General features: G+C 35.3%; 1 protein-coding gene across 1 annotated transcript; it reads left to right on the top strand.

Annotated features, from left to right (window-relative positions):
- Positions 1-19,473: 19,473 nt before the first annotated feature.
- LOC149243086 (uncharacterized) lies at positions 19,474-20,841 on the top strand. The gene is made up of 2 exons (XM_089371113.1): positions 19,474-19,996; positions 20,237-20,841. Exons 1-2 carry the CDS (start codon positions 19,474-19,476, stop codon positions 20,839-20,841), a joined length of 1,128 nt encoding a protein of 375 aa, XP_089227239.1.
- The last annotated feature ends 1,112 nt before the right edge of the window (positions 20,842-21,953 follow it).

Genomic DNA, 21,953 nt, shown 5'->3' with positions numbered 1-21,953 from the left:
TGAGAGAGTTAAATAGTTTAATTGTTGATTGTACTTAGCTTAATCCATCTTACTCATCAAATTAACAAGCTTTTTGACTGACTCACATTGTGCTTATTCTGACTTGATTGGGTTATTCGACTAAGCTAACTAGCCCCTCCAACATCTCCATGACCCTCAAACCATTATTTGGCTTGAAGAATGGGAGATTGGAGTGATAAAAAATGTATAGAATTTGTTACACCAAAATTATTATGACATAGAATTCTATATTCATTTGTTGGCTCTTTGAGAGCTAATTAATTTACAAAATTTTGATACAAAATACATTATGATGTAAGATAGAAAGTAAAACATGAAATAATGAAAAACGTTTGGTTCTTCTTCGACATATACTTCTAGGGTCTCTATCCAAGCTTCATGAAATGGTCTTGTTAATCGATGCACTCTTGATCCACTTCAACTTAATGAGATTGTTGTTCTAAAGCTGCAAAACATGTTCAAAAATTGGGTTCAAAGAACTGATGGGTAGCAGGTGATGGTTGTGAAGGCAAGGAATGAACTATTAATGGTGGTGACATGTTCAGGAAGGAAATTTGACAAATAACTAGTGCTAATATTAAGAGATGTTCATTAATGATTAACCACTCCTAGATTGCTAGCCTTGCTTCAGAACTTGATTCTTTAAGATATACTAGAAGCTGAACACTTTCTTCTAATGGATTATCTTCTAGTAATATTTGGTTAAAATGATTTTCCTGTATGAGCTGCTACAAGTGATTAAGTATTCCTTGTAAAACTTTGAAGCATTATTTGATTCCATCTGTGTTTTTTTTCCATTCTCTAAGCCACTCGTTCTCACTCTCCATCAAGTGGGCACAAATTTCACTTTCCTGCTCTAGGTTATTTTCCAATGCTTGCTTTTCACTTGGTTCCGCAACATCTGTCATGGAAAAGTCACGAATAAGAATTTCTTATGTTTTCATGCGACCATATGTTCATGCTAGATAGGTGGGCCATTTGTTTAACATGGTAGTTAAGGTAGCTCCTATGTCGAGTGTGTGCTCTAATTTTTTCATGGTTATTAGGAATTCATGATGAGTCTTTTAAATTATTTTTGTGAACTCTTTGCTTCTTGCTACTATGGTATTTAACTATAACTCAGTTGCTTCTGCACTTAGTTTCTCATTCCTATTAATCAACCGATGCACCAATTGTTGAATGGTAATGTCATGATCATTAACTTTGGTTTTGACATAAACGTTAGATTTTTCTACTTCTCGGTGTTGAAAATCCAACCAAATCCCCCTTTCTCATTATTGTCTTTTTTAAAGTTTATTGGTGTCTGTTTTCCTCCTTTTTAGTCACAATTTTTCTCCTTTTACAGACCATTCTAGAAATTCAAAGATATTCGAATCACTAGCAAAGTTTAGGTCTAATTACTTACTGTGAATGTTAATAAGTTCCCTTTTCACTTGGGTTCCTCATATGCTTGTTGAATAAGGGTCAGATGATCATGTACAAGTCGAGGTAGGCATAGTGACTAGTGGATCAGTTGATGGAAGATCAATCATCATATATTTTTTTGATATGTTGGCACAACCGACATATCTTGCGTCTTCTCATTATGTGTTCTAACTATGTCATCTGACATAGTACACTCTAATGAATTTTCATATGAACTATCCTGATCTCATAGAATTTGACCTGGTTGAGGCTGCTCAAGTATAATACGTGTTGGATAACTAGGAGGTGTATCCTTAGTTAGATAAATCTCAGTAATTTAAGTATTTTTCTATGTACCTGTAGCCTGATCCATCTAGCTTTGCTCATAGGAAGAAATATCATTTCGTTCTTGTTTAGAAGTGTTGGTTTTAGCCTGAGTAGAAGTACCATTTTGCAAAAAACTATGTCCCACTGAAGCTTGATAAATTTCTTGCATCTTTTGTTTGATATTTTTCATAAATACTTCCTTAGAATTTCCAACTTCTTGCAAGATGTTGGCTTAAACTCTTGATTATTGAGTTTTTGTCTTTTTATGCTTTTTGACCACTTTATCCTTTGCTTTAATAGATTCTAAGACTTCTTGGACAACTCCATCAATTTGTTGTTGCTACTATGGGTTTTGTAAATGAATTTCTGATAATACCTCTTCTCACTGAATTCCTTCATAGGAAGTTGGCGTGGTCTTGGGAGTTTGTGACTCCTTTATACTAGAATTTTGTGACAATTCAGCTAGAGGAACTGATAGGTCAACCTTGAAATATTGTAAGTAAAATGCAACTTATTTTTCCTTCTCCAACTCTGCATTAGAGAGTAGGGTAATGATATCTTCAGATTTCTCTGAGACTTTAGGGGGAATATGTAACATTGCATTCGACTATCAATGTCGCCCATCAAAAATTTTCTCAACAAAAGTTGGGTAGGGTAGCTATTGAATGTCTACCTCTACGGTATTATTTTACCAAACTATTGTAAAATCTAAAAAAAAATCAATATGGAGTGTATATGACAATTCTTAACGTACATGTTGCATAAATCTCTATTCGTTGGAGGATGAGATAATGTGTAACAACCAATTTCTAAATAACTCATGGGGGCCCATAGACAAGGTTTGCCCGACCAACCATGTGAGAAAATTTTAAAATTATTCATCAATGACATAACCTTCCTAGTGAAGTATGTCTCTCCAAATAATAGACTAAGCTTCATAACTATCCAAATAATAAATGAAGGAAAGTTAATATACTTACCCGCATTTTGGCACTCTTGGAAATTTATCTTCATGAGTTGCACAACATATTCTAGAGCTTGTTATCTCACCATTTCATTCTAGCTTGTTTAATTTAACATATAAGGCTTAACCAACAAGTGTATGTCAAAGGGATACAATCATACTAGTCGATCTAACTAGAGGATCTTGAACCTAACTAATCACTAAACCTCTTGAGTTCTTTCCTCACAACCTGCTAGTGAATTTTGTAACCCATTGGTTATAGTCGGCCATGTTGGGTACCTTATCTCATTTATATGGATATATGGTAATCAAATGGATGGTAATCCCAGAAATTGATTGGGGATAGGAAAGCCATAGCTTCCCATCATGATATCGAATTATCAGATACTTCACAACTTCCTCTTTATTTCCCTACATGTCTGCAACCAATGGGGCAACGAGAATGTTGCGAGTTCCTACTTCCTCAAGTAACTTTGAATCTGAAGTCCATTCATTATTTGGATATGGCCATCGAAGGAATGACTCATAATTATTTTCCCATGATGACTCATCTATCTTCACTTATTTGATATGAAGCATTTGGATATCGAGCACTCCTTTTCCTAAAAGATAAAATCTCACCTTGGTTCTTGGCTCGACTGCAATTCCATCATCCTCAAAATGGAATTTCGTCTTCACCATTGCAAAATAACCCTGAAATTTGGAATTTATCAAACAATTTAACAATTCAAAATAAAAAATTACAAGGCTTGGAAGGTCTGGTATATTGTCAAGGTCGCAATTGAGAGTTAACAATATTTATGGAAAAATGTTAGGCACACCCAACACCTCATCCACTTTTATGGAATTCAAATTAAATGTGCCATCATTTCTGCTTTCTTCCTCTTCCATGAATTGTCTCATCAAATTTTCTTTTGATTTACAATGTCACATAGCACATGCATGCCACCTGATTGTCATCTCCTTTGTAGAATGTGAAATGAATTTGTGATTATTTGAGTTGAAGGTTGACATACATCTGATGGTTATGGGACTTAAGGAGAATGTTGTGTGTCATGAGTATATTGATGCATTTGAGTATTTTGATTTTTAAACTTTAATTTTTGACTTTTATAAGTTGTGTTACAAAACTCACGTGAATGAAATTTATTTGTAACTTCTTTTTTGCTAGCCTTCTGACACATGGTCAAATCCTTTCTATTGATTATCTATCTTGCTAAATTTTCCTTCTTGGCCATGTTTTACCAAACAATTCTTTTTTTCTTCAGGTTGACTTTGAGCTTGTTCTCTTTGTCTCTCTGTTGAGTTGGATTTTTTATTATAATAATATTTGAATCTTTCTCTGCATTATTTCCTTCTTTCATCGTTAGAATGATGTCTATCCATACTCTATTTAGCTCTATTATTTTGTTGAAAATTGGGCAACTACGTGACAAATTCCCCACAGAACCCATAAGCCCTAAATTGCAAGCCCTATGGTCAAAGAAGAATAATTTAAAAAATAAGTGATTATTTGACTTTAAATTATAAAGTCTCCCACCAAATTATTGAAGGTCGAATTCAAGGCCTCGTGTTAGTCCACTCAATATTTGTGACCCTTCACACTCAAAATATTACTATATATACCCTATGGTATTGATCTACAATAAGCAATTTTTTGCATGGAATTTTCAGTTTTGTAATTTTCAGATAGCATTCTCAAAATTGAGGACAAAGATGCAACTGAGGTTGCTGAAGAATATCTGTTTTGGGAAGGAGAACAATTTTATTCTATAATTAAATATTAACTTATTTAATATTAAAATGATAATAAATTTTATTGTTTCAACATCTAATTCTTAATGGCCAATTGCTAACAACTAATTGATAATAGAAAATCCCCAACGATTAATTCTAGAACCAAGTGTATCTCTACTATTTAATCATTTGGATAGATCGACTTTTTCACCTTTGTCATGACGATGGACCAAATTAGATGGTTCAAACCGTCGACTAAATCTTAATTATGTGATTAACTCGAAAGAAAATCTCATTAAGATTAAAAGTTTTATTATTATTATTATTAAAAGAGTCAATATATAAGTTAAAAATATATAAATCATTAGCTTTCTACACCGACTCTGATTGGAAAAATGAAAATGATGATAGAAAATCAACATCTTTCTATGTGTTTCCATTTGGTACTAGACCCTTGATTTGGTCATGCAAGAATAAATATGTAGTCTCTCTATCGACTACAAAAGAAGATTATCATGGGGTTACTAATGTAGGGATGGATGAATATTTGATTTTCCAACTCTTGGGAGAGCTCAAGTTTCCTATTCAGTCCTTGAATATCATCAATTGTGATAATAACAATGTAATTCAAATGGTATACAATCCTATTTCACATAGTAATATGATGCATTTTGAACTTCATACCCACTACTTACTACAATTGGTTTAACATAACATTATCAATATTCTCTATTATATAATTGATGATCAAATAATTGATATATTTATGGAGCCACTGGCCAAAGCTATGTTTCTTAAGCTACATGGTATTCTTGGGGTTGAAGAAGATGTAATAATGGGGGGGCGTGTCCTCTAGACACAATTTCACCTCCTGAATCTCCATAATTTTGTGATAATTTGGGGTGGGGGGTGGGGAAGGACACATGGGGGGTCGGAACCTAAGTTTATGTTGGTTAATAATACCTATGGATCCTCTGGAGACAATGATCCAAAGCATTTATTAACCACAGTTAGTCAATTGGTCGACTAGAGGAGTATCCTAGTATGCATTCCATTAAATGTCAACAAGTTGATCATGTAACAAAAAATAAGACAATCAATTGAGGGTTTGACTGGCAAACAATCAGTTAAGGTTTCAACTATGCTCAATTATTGTAAGGATGCCTTTTGACACAACCCATTATATTAGAGTATTATTTATCTTATGTCATTTTTTTTAGATTATATTATCTATTATTCAGTTCTCATCACACCCAAATAGATTGTAGGGAGCCTCTTCCTATTTGTCTACTCAAAAATCTACCAAGTAATTAAGAATCTTCAAATTCCATCATCTCATTAAGCTTTATAATGTATCAAAGTGGTATACTAAATTATTTTATCTTGCGCTTGATACATTTCCCATAATTTTAGTGGTTCCCTAGTCTTGTCTGTCCCATACCTTATATTATGCAGCCCTAGAGTTAGTGATGGAGATACTACTCATGATTTAACCTGTGAAATACTTGCATATGAATAATTAATCTTCATTAAGTTGTTCATCCAAGTTTCCTCCATGATACCTAGGGTCAAATAAACTAGATATCAAATCTCGAGTCAAATAAGCTAAAATCAATGTGTGGGGTAGACCCCATTTGTTGAAGTTAGCTTCCTTAATGGTTCCATATACAATGGAAGATCTCCGTAGTCATGATGATCTTCGAAAGAAGAAATACATGAATCTTATCCATGTGTATATTGAAGATTCTACCAAGGAGATATTATTGTAGCTAGATTTCAATTGTTTAGGGTGGCATGATCAATTATATAACAACCATGTTGAGTCTAGAGGACCTGATATAAAAGTTCAACCTTGTCTACATCCATGGTCCCAACTCTTGTCACCCTTAATCTAGAGGGGGATCTATCTAATAATATGTATGCTTGGATTTCAACAAAACAATGAAAAAACCACATTGATAAATTATGATTTTAATTGACATTTGTATATGCAATCTACTTATTTGATTATTTAATTTACATAAAAAGTAATTGACCAAAGTGAATAAGCTATTTTTTTTTCTCCACACCTCCCTCCTATGCCACCTATAAAGTTGTGAGTCATTTGTTCTGATGTCAGACGATAGAAATAGTTACAGCCATCATATTGATTGAAAATTGTTATTTTTTAGTTGAAATTTGTTACCTAATGGCCTCAACCATCCTTTCAGAAACTCGCAAGCTTGGTAATGGATTTCACCATAAGACAAAGTGAAATATCTTTAGCAGTCACAAGAAAAGGGATAAACTTTAAAAAAGGCAATAACATGTGAAGCGATCAAGACTCCTAAGAAGCATGGCTAGTAGAAATGCAAAAGAAGGCTTACAGTTGCCTCTGGGATTTGGATTCTTCACTAGAGAGGAAGAGTTGTTGGTGCATTACTTGTGCAAGAAAGCGACCTCGCAGTCACTCCCTGTTCAAATAATTGCGGATGTGGACCTCTACAAATATGATCCATTACAGTTTCCAGGTACTTTTTCAAATAATAGCAGATGTAGAGCTTTACAAATATGATCAATGACAACTTCTAGGTAATTTTTCATTTTTCCTCCATAAGCTTTGTAGCCAAATTCCTGGAATGTGTAAATAGAAAGAATTTAAGGCTTACTGAACAGTTTATTATGTTGCAGAGAAAGCCCTATTTGGAGGGAATGAATGGTACTTCTTCTCTACCCTGGATAGAAAGTACCCAAATGGGTAAAGGCCCAATAGGGCAGCTGGTTCTAGATACTGGAAAGCTACCGGTGTTGATAAGCCCATCACTGCTAAAGGAGGAAAGAAAAGAGTAGGCATCAAGAAGGATTTGGTCTTCTATGCTGGGAAGGCTCCCAAAGGCTCAAAGACCAATTTCCTCATGCAAGAATATCGTCTTGCTAATCTTAATAGTCCTACAAGGAAGAAAGGTAACTTAAGAGTGATTTATTATGGTTATACATGGCTCCTTTTTTGGAGACATGTGTTCGGATTTTGTTCCATACTAATATTCACTCTCCTCGTTTCTTCCATGTTTGGTAATATGGCCATGGGCAATAAAGATATTGAGTTTGAATTACACTTATATTTATTTTCACTGTAAATTTCATGATATTTTATAATCTTATAGCTAGATATAGAATGGCTTGCACCAAAAAACTGAGTGAAATATATTTATCAGACATAGGAAAGGGGATAAAAATTAAAAAAGGTAGTAGCAGGTCAAAGTATCAAGACTCCTCAGAATCATGGGAAGTAGAAATGCAGAAGAAGACTTACATAATGCCTTTCGGATTCAAACTCGCCCTATAGAGGAGGAGTTGGTAGTGTATGACTTTTGAAAGAAAGAAACCTCGCATTAACTCCCTGCTCAAGTAATAGCTGATGTGGACCTCTAAAAATATGATCCATGGTAGCTTCTAGGTAATTTTTCATTTTTCCTCTGTAATCTTTGTAGCCCAATTCCTGGAATGTGTAAATAGAAACAATTCAGGGGTTACTTAAGAGCCTATTATATTCTTTTATTTGTTTATAGAGAAAGCCCTTTTTGGAGAGAAGGAATGGTACTTCTTCACTCCTAAGGATAGAAAGTCCCCAAATGGGTGAAGGCCTAATTGGGCAGCTAGTTATGTATACTAGAAAGATAATATTGTTGATAAGCCCATCACTGCTAAAGGAGAGGAAAGAAAAGAATAGGCATCAAGAAGTCTCTAGTCTTCCATGTTGGGGAGGCACCCAAAGGCTCAAAGGCCAATTGTCTCATGCACGGATACCATCTTGCTAATCTAAATAGGCCTGCAAGGAAGAAAGGAAGCTTAATAGTAAGTTATTTTGGTTAGAATGGCTTACACCACAAGACAAAGAGAAATATCTTTATCAAACACACGACAGGGGATAAACATTAAAAAAGGTAGTAGCGGGTCAAAGGATCAAGACTTGTGAGAAGCATGGGCAGTACAAATGAAGAAGCGGACTTACATTTCCCTCGAGGATTCATATTCTTCCCTACATAGGAAGAGTTGGAAACAAATGGAATGTTTGATTTCATCTTCTGCTTCTGCCATATCTTTTCAATCAATGTTATTTTGGTGCATTTATTGGCTTACATATTGATTGATATTGATATATTTGTCTTCATTTTTTGTAACTTTTTATGTCATTTGAGTATAGAGAATACATTTTGTACATTCTTGAAGATTCCAGAAATATCAAAACGCAAATATACATTCTTTTCTAAGCTTGCAAAAAACATTGATATGGATAGAAGGGTCATGTATCTTATCTAAAGTTCAGAAATATTTTTTCGAGGCACTCAAATCATCTTCAGAAAACTGATTTTCATAAGAGTACCAATTTGAGGATGGAGAAATATGTTCCTATAAGAGATGGAAATCCTTGAATTCCCTCCATAACCTTGAACCCTTAGACAATTGTAGTCCTTCCTTCTTCAAGGTGTCTGATTCACCATTTAATTCTTTGTAGACATGGAAATCACTCTGAAATAAAGAACGGACAGAAAGTTTGAATTCAAATTATGCTACTTCCATTCATCCTATTAATTACTAACAATTGATGAAATTTAATAACACTTGGTAAACAGATTCTTCTCCCACATGAAACTAGCATAATCTGAATTTAAAGGCTAATCATAACTGTAATATGAATCTCATTTGAGCCTATAAATAGACATAGTTAGAAAAAATACACAAAACATGTAGATCACTATCGAGAACCCCTATTAATGCTATTCCATTATCCTTGAATAAAAACCTAATAGAAAATTTAACATCCTAGTATTTTTTCATTTTTATGTTGCATCCTAGTATATTGATCATATATGATGATTATGTTGTATGAAATTTACCATTGTATGGCTTTATGTAATGGTTGTAACAGAAGGTGCCCATAATACCCTAACCTTTTCTCTTATAGATATTAGTGTGTGTCTAGGTTTACAAAAATACATCTATTTCTTAGATCTTGGGATCTCCATGAAATATATTGTGCTGTAAGCAGGATCTGCACTCTATTTACCGGATACAAAAATGAATTTACAAAGACTGTTAAAAATATAACAAAATTTACTCATAGAAATTTAGCACCTTATCTCTAAAATGAAGAGTAAGGATAAAGTCATGCTATTCTATCTATAGCTGATTCATGCATGCACACAAAACATGTAGATCACTATCGAGAACCCCTATTAATGCTACTCCATTATCCTTGAATAAAAAATTAATAGAAAATTTAATATCATGAATTTTTTGTAGCATAAATAAAAGTAAACCTCTCTAATATTGATATAGATCTGTACCCTAACCTTTTCTCTTATAGATATTAGTGTGTGTCCAGGTTTACAAAAATACATATATTTCTTAGATCTTCGGATCTCCATGAAAAATATTGTGCTGCAAGCAGGATCTGCACTCTATATACCGGATAAAAAAACAAATTTACAAAAACTGTTAAAAATATAGCAAAATTTCCTCATATAAATTTAGCACCTTATCTCTAAAATGAAGAGTAAGGATAAAGTCATGCTATTATATCTATAGTTGATTCATGCATGCACACTCACCACTAGAATAATAAGATTAGTAATATGCCCACAATGCATTTGTATGTTGCATCCTAGTATATTGATCATATATGATCATTATGTTGTATGAAATTTACCATTGTATGGCTTTATGTAATGTTGTTGTAACAAAAGGTGCCCATATTTTCCATTTGTGCTTCAACCCAGTAGAAGATGATTAGAGGAAGACTATTTAACAGTCCCTCTTATCAAGAAAAGTGTTCTCCACAAATCCAAGTCATCTTTAACTTCCCTTTGGCCAAAGGTTTAGCCAAAATACCAGGTACTTTCTGATATGTTGGAATGTGTTGTAGAACCACAACTCCTTTACGAACTCTTTTCTCTGATAAAATACTATCTGATCTCAGTGTGTCTCGATTGATCATGAAAAGATGGATTTTTAGAGAGTTTTATACAATTTTGATTGTTACAAAAGTATCCAAAGTTTTATTTGTCAGATATTTTAGTAACTTTGCAAAACGAGTTGGCTTCACAACTAGAAGAACTCGCAACCATATATTATGCTTATTCTCAATTGATTAATGCATAATTTTGTACTTTGTTAACTACTGAACGAGGAAACTGTAGTTGAACTTCAACTAAAAGAGCACCTTGAAGTGTTATTTGTGTCACGAGTACTATATGCCGAATCTGAAATTTGAAAACCTTGTGATGCCATCTCTCGATCACTAACATATCTCAGTGCAAAATGCGCTAACCACTTTCAAGTATTAAATATTGTATTTTGCAGCAACCCGATGAACTTACCTAGGCTGCACCATGTACTGAAATTGTTGAATACAAAACAAATTTTAGGCCTTGTGTTAACTAAGTACAAGAGGGAACCTATCAATTCCCTATACACAGATGTTCATCAAATCTAAATTAGAATCAACAAAGTACAACATATTTACTACCAAATAGGAGCAGACGTGGCTTTGTAGTACATCATTTGATATCTCTTCAAAGTTTCAATTGCATACTAGGGGAGTAGCGATGGTTTTTGTAGTCCATCATTTGAAATATTCTAAGAATTTCAATTACATACTTATTCTGTCCAAGGAACACTTCATCTGCACTTTGCTACACCCTAGAGCCACCAAGTAATGCATCATGCCAATGTCTTTCATGGCAAATTGTCTTGCCAATTTTTCCCTTCACCATTTTTTGAATCTCTTAGAACTTCCTGTGAGTTTAAGATTGTCTATATATAGGACTAAAACAAGAAGATTTCAATGATCAACCAAATAGTAAAAATTAAAATCTGCATCTATCTTAGTGAAACCCAAATATGAAAGTTACTCATTGATCTTCGAGTGCCATGCAAATGGTGTTTGTTTCAACCCACAAAAGGCCTTCTTTAGCTTGCAAATATGGGTCTCAAGTCTATTCACCTAAAAGCTTCTTGGTTGGCTTATTCATATACCTCCTTAACCAACATATTAAGAAATTTTGTCTTTACATAAATTTGATATAAAATCCAATAGAAGGTTGTTGTGAAAGACATAGTAAATATGATAGAGGTATATTTAGTAACAAGAGAAAAAGTCGCCTCAAAACTCCTTTTTAATGGGAGAACATTCTAGCCACAAACTGAGCTTCAAATTTTTCTATGCTGCTATCTGTTGCATGGTTATCCTTGTAAAACAACATAGGGTCATATACTAACTTCCCCACTATTCCGAGCACTATCTCCTACCCATCATTCTTTAAGAGGAGATGTATTCCTCCATCATGCCATTTTGAAGTACTTGCTTCCCTACTGCGTCTTTACTACTAGAATATTTTGTTTCAATAATGGAAGACATCAGTGCAACATAACTAGGGAACATTTTAGGAGGGTGGCTTACCTGAAAGAAAATACTTGGAGCACCAACTTACTCTGTTCCCTCTAGTAATGTCTAGATTATCCATCTAGGCTTTCTAGTTGAACATCAAGGTAAAGAGGCACCCCTTGCACCTCCAAAATCTTCCTAATCTAAATATTCTTTTCATGATCTTTTTTATTTCAACATATCTATTTTTGGGATACCAAGCTCTTCTGCCTCCACGGTCACGATCCATCTTAACTCCAGATCTATCAAGTGTCGAGAGGGATTGAATATCTTGAGGTGAAAACCTCTTTTAAAGTGAAAACCTCTTTTTGATCCCTCCAAGTGCTTGGTAGATCTGGAGTTAATATGGATCTCGGTTGGTTACCCGAGACTTCCTTGGGATGAATTCAAGAGGGACCTTCCAATGTGTCATTGTATTTGAGATTGACTGTACCCATACTGCTGCATTGGAATATCGCCTAAACAAAATTTAAAACAGATAAATAGCCTAGCAAAGAACCTCACAAGTACCTGATCACAAACTCAATGTGCTTTTCTCAAGCATGGATCACAAAAGTTGACCCTTGGAGCCTCGTGATAACTCCATTTCATAGGTAGGAGTCCTACTATCTATTCAATGATTTTTAGAAGGTTTCAACAAACCTCTCTCATACCATTATGATTTGGCTAACGCATTGTAAACACATTCTTCTTCTAATGGAAACCAACATTGTCTATATTTGAAGGCTAATCAAAATTGCAATCTAAATCTCACTATAACCCATAAACACAGTTGAAACACATACATTGGAACACATAGATAAATGTCAAAAGCCCTTGTTACTGCTATTCCAATACTACTAAATAAAAATCTGCTAGAAATTTTTCTAAAAGGGACTTTCTATAAGAACTGAAACTAACCCTATTATAGATCCATACTCTCACTCTCTCTTATAAGTGACACCTAGGGTTCATAAAAATAGATATATTTCTTAGGTATCTCGATCTGCACTTTATCTAAATGATAAAAAATGAATTTGGAAAGACTGAAAAATAAAACATAACTGCCTCATATAGCTTTAGCACTTTATTTTTAACATGAAGTCTAATGATGAACTTATCCTATTCTATTTATAGCTTTTTCATACATGCAGGCATGTGCCCTTACAGCTGGAATACAAAAATTTGTGATGTGCCCTTACTGTTTATTTATTGTTCCATTGTCACCTACATATCATTATGTTGTTTGGAATTTAACGTTGCATGGATTTGTGTAGTGCAATTGTAATAAAAGGTGCCCAAATTTTCCATGTGTGCTCCAACCTAGTATAATATGATCTAGCGTGTACTATCTAACAACAATGTTGCCAAACACTCATATTTTTTAAATGCCAATGTGGGATGCTAGTTTTAAGAGTGTTTTTAGGGAAATAAGCTCAGTGTAGATATTTGATCCTCACCTAAATCTATTTTAAATATGATACAATTAGATTTATTGATAATTTGAGATAGGGAACACCTTTGGCTCTCGGTTTTTTGGGGTACTTTAACTAGATCCATCAATGTAATCCCCATGCTCCAGATTTTTCCATAGGAGCACAAATCAACTTTTTTGTGTAGTGGTTGATGAAAAAGATTTGAAGTTTGAGAAGAATGATTTTCCTTGGAAGGAACATTGAAAAATATTTTGACATTTCTATCTTTACAGATTCCCCATGATATTATTAGAGGAAGGTCTTTGAGGTCTTGGATAAAGTTTTGCTACCACTTTTTAAAGCACTCTTTAGCATAAACTCCTTGTCCACAGTCCTTTATCCTTGTCAAAGAATCCATTTCAAGTCCATATTTCCTTTTAGTAAGGATAGAATATTAGTAAGTGGCATATGTTCTTTTCACCTCTTTTACACATAGACACATTTGCCTGGACTTGATCCATTAATTCTCTAAAGAAATTCCAATGTGGTTGCTCTATTTAAGATTGCCAAGTGCATGTAAGTAATGAAATTTTGAAAGGTTCTGATCCATATGTGCTTCCACTGTGAAAGTGTGCATTCTGGTCTATCCATTCTTCTTTATTCCTTATCCATGAGAAAAGAAATGTCCATCTTGGAATCCAATTTTATCTGATTGCTATTGAGATACATGAGAAACACCTAATTAAATAAACATTGAGGATAAATGTCTTGCTATTTATTCTACAATACTCGTTTGGTTCTTTCAGCCTTGGGTAGATGGGTTTTACATTTTGATTGATTACGACTTCCTGGTCAATGAAGTGTGATAGGTTAGCACTTCATTAAAATGATGAATTCTAATATTTTCAAAGTTGCTGATTCTACACCAAAACTTATGAATATTTGGGCACTGATGTCTAGCTCATTTTCATTTATTGTGTGATGATGTATGAAATTTGTGAGGTTGTGATGCAAATTTAGATTTGGAAATATAGCCATCATGTTCTTCATGAATTAATATTATTTTATTTAGCTTATCTGATGTCATCTACTACCTGTATTTTTTCAAAATCTATCAAATATTTTCTATTGGAACTTGAAAGACCATCTTTGAAGATTAAGAGGCAATCTATGTCGGAAAATCTGTCAAATTGGCATTATGTAAGTGCTTTCTCTTTCTCTTCTACTTTTGAAAGACATTTTGTTTACTAATTTTCATCTTCAATAATTCTTTATATGTCACAATGTTTTTCGAATTTATGCCTTACGACCGTTTCCTTTGCAATATTTGGTGAATTGCTAGTATATACTATTGCAAGATATAAATCAAATGGATACTAAATGTCGATAGGAAAGAAAACTATTCATTGATATATAAAAAATTTATTATTATTATTATTATTAAAATGAACCAATATATAAGTTAAACATACGTACATGTAAAAGAACAACATTATTAAAAATGAAGCTTCACCCCCACTTTATGATGAAGATCTTTAATATGTAAATATGCTTTGTTAAAATACCATAAGACAATACAATGGTTGATCAATACCACATGCCCAAAAACCGTAACTCATTACATATGATACTTGTTCATATGATATTATTTTCCTTAATTAATCAATTTAATTAAAAGGGAAAAAACTAATAACTACTTTGGAGATAAACTTTACCTTTTAATTTTTAAATACTATTAAAAATATTCTATAAAGATTGAATCCCTACCACCCAACTAATAATTATTACTAATTAAATTAAAATTATAAAAGTCCTATTCCAAAATAAACATAATTTAAAATTATTCTATAAATATATTTATATTGATCTATATAAATAATGATTTATATATTTTCATAAAAATAAAAAATAAAATTAAAAATTTATACACAAGCCTATATAAACATATCTATATATAAATGAGTTTTCATGTATAGAAACATATCTATATATAAATGAGTTTTCATGTATTTTTATCTCACTTTGATATGCATATCATATAATTGAATATTGAATACGTTGCAAATATTGCCCATTAAAGGTTATTAAAGTCATGCCTAATATTTTGTCTCGATATGGAGGAAGTAAAAAAAATAAAAGCACATGCATTCAACCCATGACAAAGTCACCTCTCCCATGACAAAGTCACCTCTCCCTTGGCTATAGGCTCCACATGGAGAGAGAATTACGGATAAGAGAGAAGAGTTTGCCATTCATTGTTGTACACTGTAAAGTTTTTCTTTACGTTTCCTCAATGTTAGATTTCATCAAGTTTCTTAATAAATTGATATGGTTATTGAATAATTAAGTTATTATATGGTTATTGAATAATTAAGTTATTAAATTAGGTAAAATTATATGTAGTAATTTGTAATAGGTTTGAAGGAAAAAAAATTAATATTTTTGTTATTTCATAAAGATGTAAGATTTGGGGTTGAAGGATATCTAGAAAATTGTGTTGGAGGATCTAGTTGATCCAAAAGCAATTTATAATTTACAATATAAAGCTTAAAAGAAATACTCCCTACCTTATCCTCTTGAGTGAAGCTAGTCTTTTTCCCATTCAGAATATGGCTATGTTTAGGTATCTAATGTATAAGAATAAGCTTTACAACATGGAAGCCAAGAGATTCTCCAAACTTGTTTCTAACTCTAGTCAAAAGCCCCACTTTTGGTTCAAAAGATGTTGGCATAAGGATGTCCAATCTCTCCACTAGGAGATTATCTTGCAAAATAAAGATAATATTGAAAATACCATTACTTCCAAATTTAAAGATGAGTTGTGGGATGATAAGGAGCTAGAGGCATAAGGATGCCTTAGACCTTTCTGGGATAAAGGAGGAGATTATCTTAGAAAATAAGGATAATATTTAAAATATTGTTAATTCCAAATTTAAGGATGAATTGTGGGATGATAAGGAGCTAGAGGGGAAAATGAAGCTACGGTATTATATGGAAGTCATCAACTTCATTCTTCCTAACAAGAATTATTTTTATGTTTTGACTAGTGTTAAAAATAGTGAACATTGCAAAAATTCAAAACAAAATAAAATTTTAAAGAATCTCAATTAATCTCTTACCTTTTTAATGTCTAATAAATCATATTAGTAATCTTATACTTTAATCATCATACTCATCATCAAAATATTTTATCTAGTAATTTAATTTTATATATTATTACATTTTAATTTAAAAAATAATTAATTTATTTTATTATAAAATTTATAAATATTTATATTAGTTTTTAATATTATAATAATTTTGGAGAAGATCGAGTAGCGAAAAGATGATGGCAGCGGCATACAAAGGTTAGGGTTCCAAGCAGACCTGCGATGGAAGGAAGTCTGCAGGGACAGAAACCCTCTCATATCGCAGCAGTGCTGCAGACTCCAAGAGGAAGGCGTTGGTAGAAGCGAATCATGACCCCCCGCTAGGGGGCAGGAGGGGCTCCTCCCTCAACCAACGAAAATCAACCAGAGCACAGGGACGGATCAGAAAAGGACCAGAGTCAGAACGAAGAGAATACTGATGATAATCCGCATATGCAGCAGGAACAAGTTCAGCCAGACAACCATAAAGTGAGCTCATCCACATGCAAGCCGGTAGCCACGCACAGGCCAAAAGTGGAGTTCCCCAGTCATAGAATCAATGCCAGAATACAATACATGAGGGATCATGCCCTCATAGGCAAATTTATAGGCATATGGCCAAATGAGAAAGCCTTGAGGGCTTAGATCAATATCAAATGGCATCCAAAAGGACATATATCCCTGCATCTTGGGCCAAAAGGATTTTTCACAGCAGTCTTCAATTGCCTGGAAGATAGAAACAGAGTCTTTGAGAGTGGGCCGTATTTCTTTAACTCAGCTGGTCTATTTCTCAGAGAATGGATAGAGCGATTCAATCCGGATAAGGAAGATCTAAGTTGGGCACCAGTATGGATCAGGTTATACTCGTTGCCATGGGAGTATTGGGAAGAAGAATCGCTCCAGGCGATTGGTAAGGTACTGGGGGATTTTGTCAAGGTAGCAGAAGAAACAAAGATGCAGAGGTACACCTCATACGCTCGGATCTGCGTCTACATGGACCTAAAGAAACCTCTGCCTGATACGGTAAGCCTCTCTCACGAAGATGTGGAATGGATCCAGTTAATAGATTATGAGCATGTGCCTTTTAGGTGTAGAAAATGCCATGCATTAGGGCACCTTTATAGAGACTGCCCGTTAAACAGCAAATCCATGGAACAAGACCAGGAAAAACAAACATCGGATGGGTTTACCAAAGTAACAAACCGAAGAAGAGGAAATAAGAAACAGCCAACCCAGAACAAGCAAGCTCAAATGGACCCTTCAAAGCCTTCCACGAGCAACAGCTTTGCCGTTCTAGCAGATGAAGAGCAGCAGGATCAAGATCCCCTAACATCTATGCACAAATCAAATCAGGAAAAGTTTGAGGAATCCAAATCGACAACAAAAGGAAAAATGGAGGTACAAGAAGGAAATACCCACAACACCAAATCGACAACCTGGAGTCAGCCAGATATGGAAATAGACATCACGGATCCAGGCTCAGAAAAAGAAAAAGGAGAAGCAGACAGCTATCAAGAGGCCCAGAACATGGAGGAAGATACAGAAACAATAGACATTGGTGAACTGGACATACTGGGCTTGGAACAAGCATGCAAAATAGGAAACTTCGACAAAATACCTGACACACAAGTGGACAACCTGGTGGAAGTACTCAATAAAGCCCAAAATAAATACTCGCTAGGGGTTCAAACAGGCAGTCAATGGGATGGGAAGTTCATCATAAAAGACAGCAAAAAGCGAGGAAGGAAGTCCACCTTGGAAAGAACTATCAAAATAGGTGAAGTCCTAGTGGAATCAGGCAGATATGCCAAGCTAACCAGGTATTACAACACCAAACCCAAACCTTCCCAATGAAGTTAATATCATGGAACATTAGAGGGCTTGATGGCCCGAAGAAAGGCAGACTCATAAAAAATATGATAATGGAAGAAAAACCAGCAATTCTTTTTTTGCAAGAGACTAAATGTAATCAGGTAGTATTGGAAAAAGTAGCAGCAAAGGCCTAGCCGGGAGGGCTGGTCACAGCGGTGGATGTTCAGGGAGCCTCAGGAGGACTTTCAATACTATGGGATGCAAGACTGATACAACTAGATAACATACATGCAATTCATTCAAGCCACTTTTCATCTAATTGGAACGAATATTTCTTAGCACATAACAAATGTATACTTTCCACAAGAAATCCAGTAGAAGGCCGAAATTTTGGATGCATTAACGCAGCTTAATGAAGACCGGACTCATCCACTGTGGATCTCAGGCGGAGACTATAATATGATAGCGACGATGGAGGAAAAGAGAGGAGGACGTTGCAGAATAAACAGAGATGGCACATTATTAAAAGACTTTATTCAAAATAATTGGATGATAGACCTTCCAACAGACAACGGCCTATACACCTGGAACAATAAAAGAGCAGAACCGATGCAAGTAGCCTCGCGACTGGATCGCTTCCTGATTTCTGATAATGCAGTTCACATAGGGGGAGAATTCACAGCCTCCATCCTACCTTATTCAGGCTCTGATCACTGGCCCATAGCCTTACACTCGAACAGACCTGGAAAAAGTATAAGGTGCCCATTCCGGTTTGAAGCTTTTTGGCTATCTAATCTAGATTTTCATGAATTCATCAGGACAACTTGAACAATGTTAAACTCAATGGAGGGGACAAAAATGGCTCTATTCCAACGGAAGCTGAAGTATCTCAAAGAGGAAATAAAACACTGGAACAAATTTACATTTGGAAATATTTTCAAATCAAAGGAACTCCTCAACCAAAAAATGAAGGATATCTAGCAAAGAATAATCTCTACAGGACGATCTGAGGAATTAAACCAACAGGAACAAATGATAGAGAATAAAATCCTGGAACGGGACCTACAGGAAGAAACTTTGTGGCGGCAAAAGTCGAGGATTAGGTGGCTGAAGGAAGGTGAAAAGAATACAAAATTCTTTCACAAAACAATAGTCCAAAGACGAATGATCAACCAAACCTCATATGTTAACAATGAACAAGGGATCAAGGTTGAAAACCATGACGAAATAGAAAAGGAGTTTCTCAACTACTTCAAGAAAATGAATCAAGAACCAAATATCAACAGAACAGAAGCTATTGACAACATCATCAGGCATATACCCAGATTAATCACGGAAGACCACAATACTCTCCTTCTCAAACTGATCAGTCTTCAAGAGGTGGAAACAGCGGTGAATCAACTCAAAGTAGGGAAAGCGCCAGGCCCAAATGGGTTCACTTCAAACTTCTTTCAGCACTTCTGGGAACTAATCAAATGGGATGTCTGGCAAGTTGTGGAAGAATCGAGGACGCTCAGATGGATGTATCCAGCCATGAATGCAACATTCCTAGCATTAATTCCCAAAACAGCGGAATCAAACTCTCCAGACAAATACAGGCCCATAGCCTTATGCAATATCATATATAAGATTGTCTCCAAGGTCATTGCTCTGAGACTGAAGCCCATGCTTCCCCTCATCATTTCTCCAGAACAATCTGGATACGTAGAAGGGAGACAGATCACGGATGGGATCATCTTAACCCATGAAATAATTCATTCCCTCAAGCAAACGAAGAAACCAGGTATGTTGCTCAAAATCGATCTATCTAAAGCATTCGATAGTATCAGTTGGGAATATTTGCGAAAACGTCTCCAAGCTTTTGGTTTTGCCCCCCCATGAGTCAGATGGGTTAGTAATCTCATATCCTCCTCTTTCTTTTCCATTCTCATTAATGGGATTCCTTCTCCTACCTTCCGTCCATCCAGAGGCATTAGACAAGGGGACCCTCTTTCGCCCTTTCTATTTGTCATCCTCGCTGAAGGCCTGGGACGAAGTATAAAAGCTGCCATTAGTGCCCACAAGCTCAGAGGTCTAGCTGTCCACCAAATCCCGACTGTCTCTCACCAACAAGCTCTTGACGATAACATGTTATTCGGCCACCCATCCGTTCAAGAAGCGTGCACTTTCAAATCCATCCTGTATCTATTTTCAAAGGCCTCCGGAGCTCTCATTAATAATGCTAAATCCCAAGTTTTCTTCTTTAATACCCCTCCCTACACCCAAAGAGCCATAACGTGCATTCTTGGCTTTTCAAAGGCATCCCTTCCCTCTAATTACTTAGTAGCTCCGCTTATTGCTTCAGCCCTCAATCACTCCTCTTGGTCAAACCTGCTCGAAAAATTAGAAGCCAGACTGCTCCTTTGGACTTATAGAGCGCTAAACATGGCTAGCAGGATAGTGCTCATCAAAGCAGTTCTGCAATCCATGCCTCTCTACTTATTCATGATCTTGGCGGCCCCGAAATGGGTCCTAAAAGCCATCAAACAGTTGCAGCGTAATTTCTTATGGGGAAGCACATGCCCAAATCGAAAATGGGCTCTAGTTAAATGGGAGAAGCATGTCTGCCTAGAAATGCAGGAGGAATAGGACTCAGAGACCCAGAACAAAGCAATAAGTCCATGGGGGCAAAAATCTGGTGGAGGTTGCTTTCAAATTCTAATACTCCCTGGGCTATCCTATGGTTAGCGAAATATACAAGAAACTTACCCCTAGAAGAAAGGATTAGAATGTCGGAAGTCAGCAAGGGCTCGCTCATATGGAATTCAGCCATTCAACATAGAGATCTAATTCAAAAACACAGCTTCTGGGAGGTGAAAGATGGCCTTACTGCCAGATTCTGGGAAGATTCATGGCAGCAGTTACTGAATCTCAAAGAAAGTATTCAAGGCATCTCAGACTGGGAAATAAATCCGCAGGATAAAATCAGCAAACTTCTAGAAAGCACAGACCAACCAAGATCAGAGAGAATGGAAAGAAACAAGTATCATCTTACCGCGCAGCTCGAATCAAAACCAACTCTCTCTTTTTTCAGAGTTGCAAAAACGCAAAATTATAAAGCAAACAGGAATGGATACCCTAAGATGGGGTTATGAGGAGAGAGGAACCTTTACCACCAAGGAAGCCTACAAGATCATCATAAAAGATAGAATAGTCAAAGATCAGATATGGGGAAAAATATGGAAACCTCCAATTTGGCCGAAGGTCTCTACCTTTCTGTGGCTTCTTTCACACAATCAAATTCTCACTTGGGACAATCTCAGGAAACGGGGCTTTTCTGGACCATCCATATGCCTCAACTGTAATCAGGAAGAAGAATCAGCTCTCCATCTCATGCAGACATGTCAGCTGGGTAGGAAATTATGGGAAAAGGTTGCATTTCGCTATCAGAGGGAAGGCCGAGAAATGGGGGACATCAAAGGCAGCTTACGCAACTGGCCTTCAGAGCCATATCAAAGTAAGGTTTTAAACATCCTATGGCAAATAATACTGGGATTTTTGATGTGGAATCTCTGGAAGGAAAGAAATAGAAGGATATTCAAAAATCAATCAACGACACTGGAGCAGATATGGAAGGGAATTCATAAAAACATCAGCGAAACTCTATCCACAAAAAGTTGGTCTCAAGAGGACTTTCCAAAGAAACCACAGGAGCTAGCCATCTAGAATAACTGGCAGATACAACTACAAGGTCAGATTTC

The sequence above is a fragment of the Pinus tabuliformis genome, chromosome 8, assembly GCF_031772625.1.
Source record: "Pinus tabuliformis cultivar Carrire ecotype Pingquan chromosome 8, CPIR1, whole genome shotgun sequence".
In the NCBI taxonomy this organism is placed as follows: Eukaryota; Viridiplantae; Streptophyta; class Pinopsida; order Pinales; family Pinaceae; genus Pinus; species Pinus tabuliformis.
Note: the sequence above shows the minus strand (reverse complement) of the source record. Positions and strands in the feature narration are given on the sequence as shown.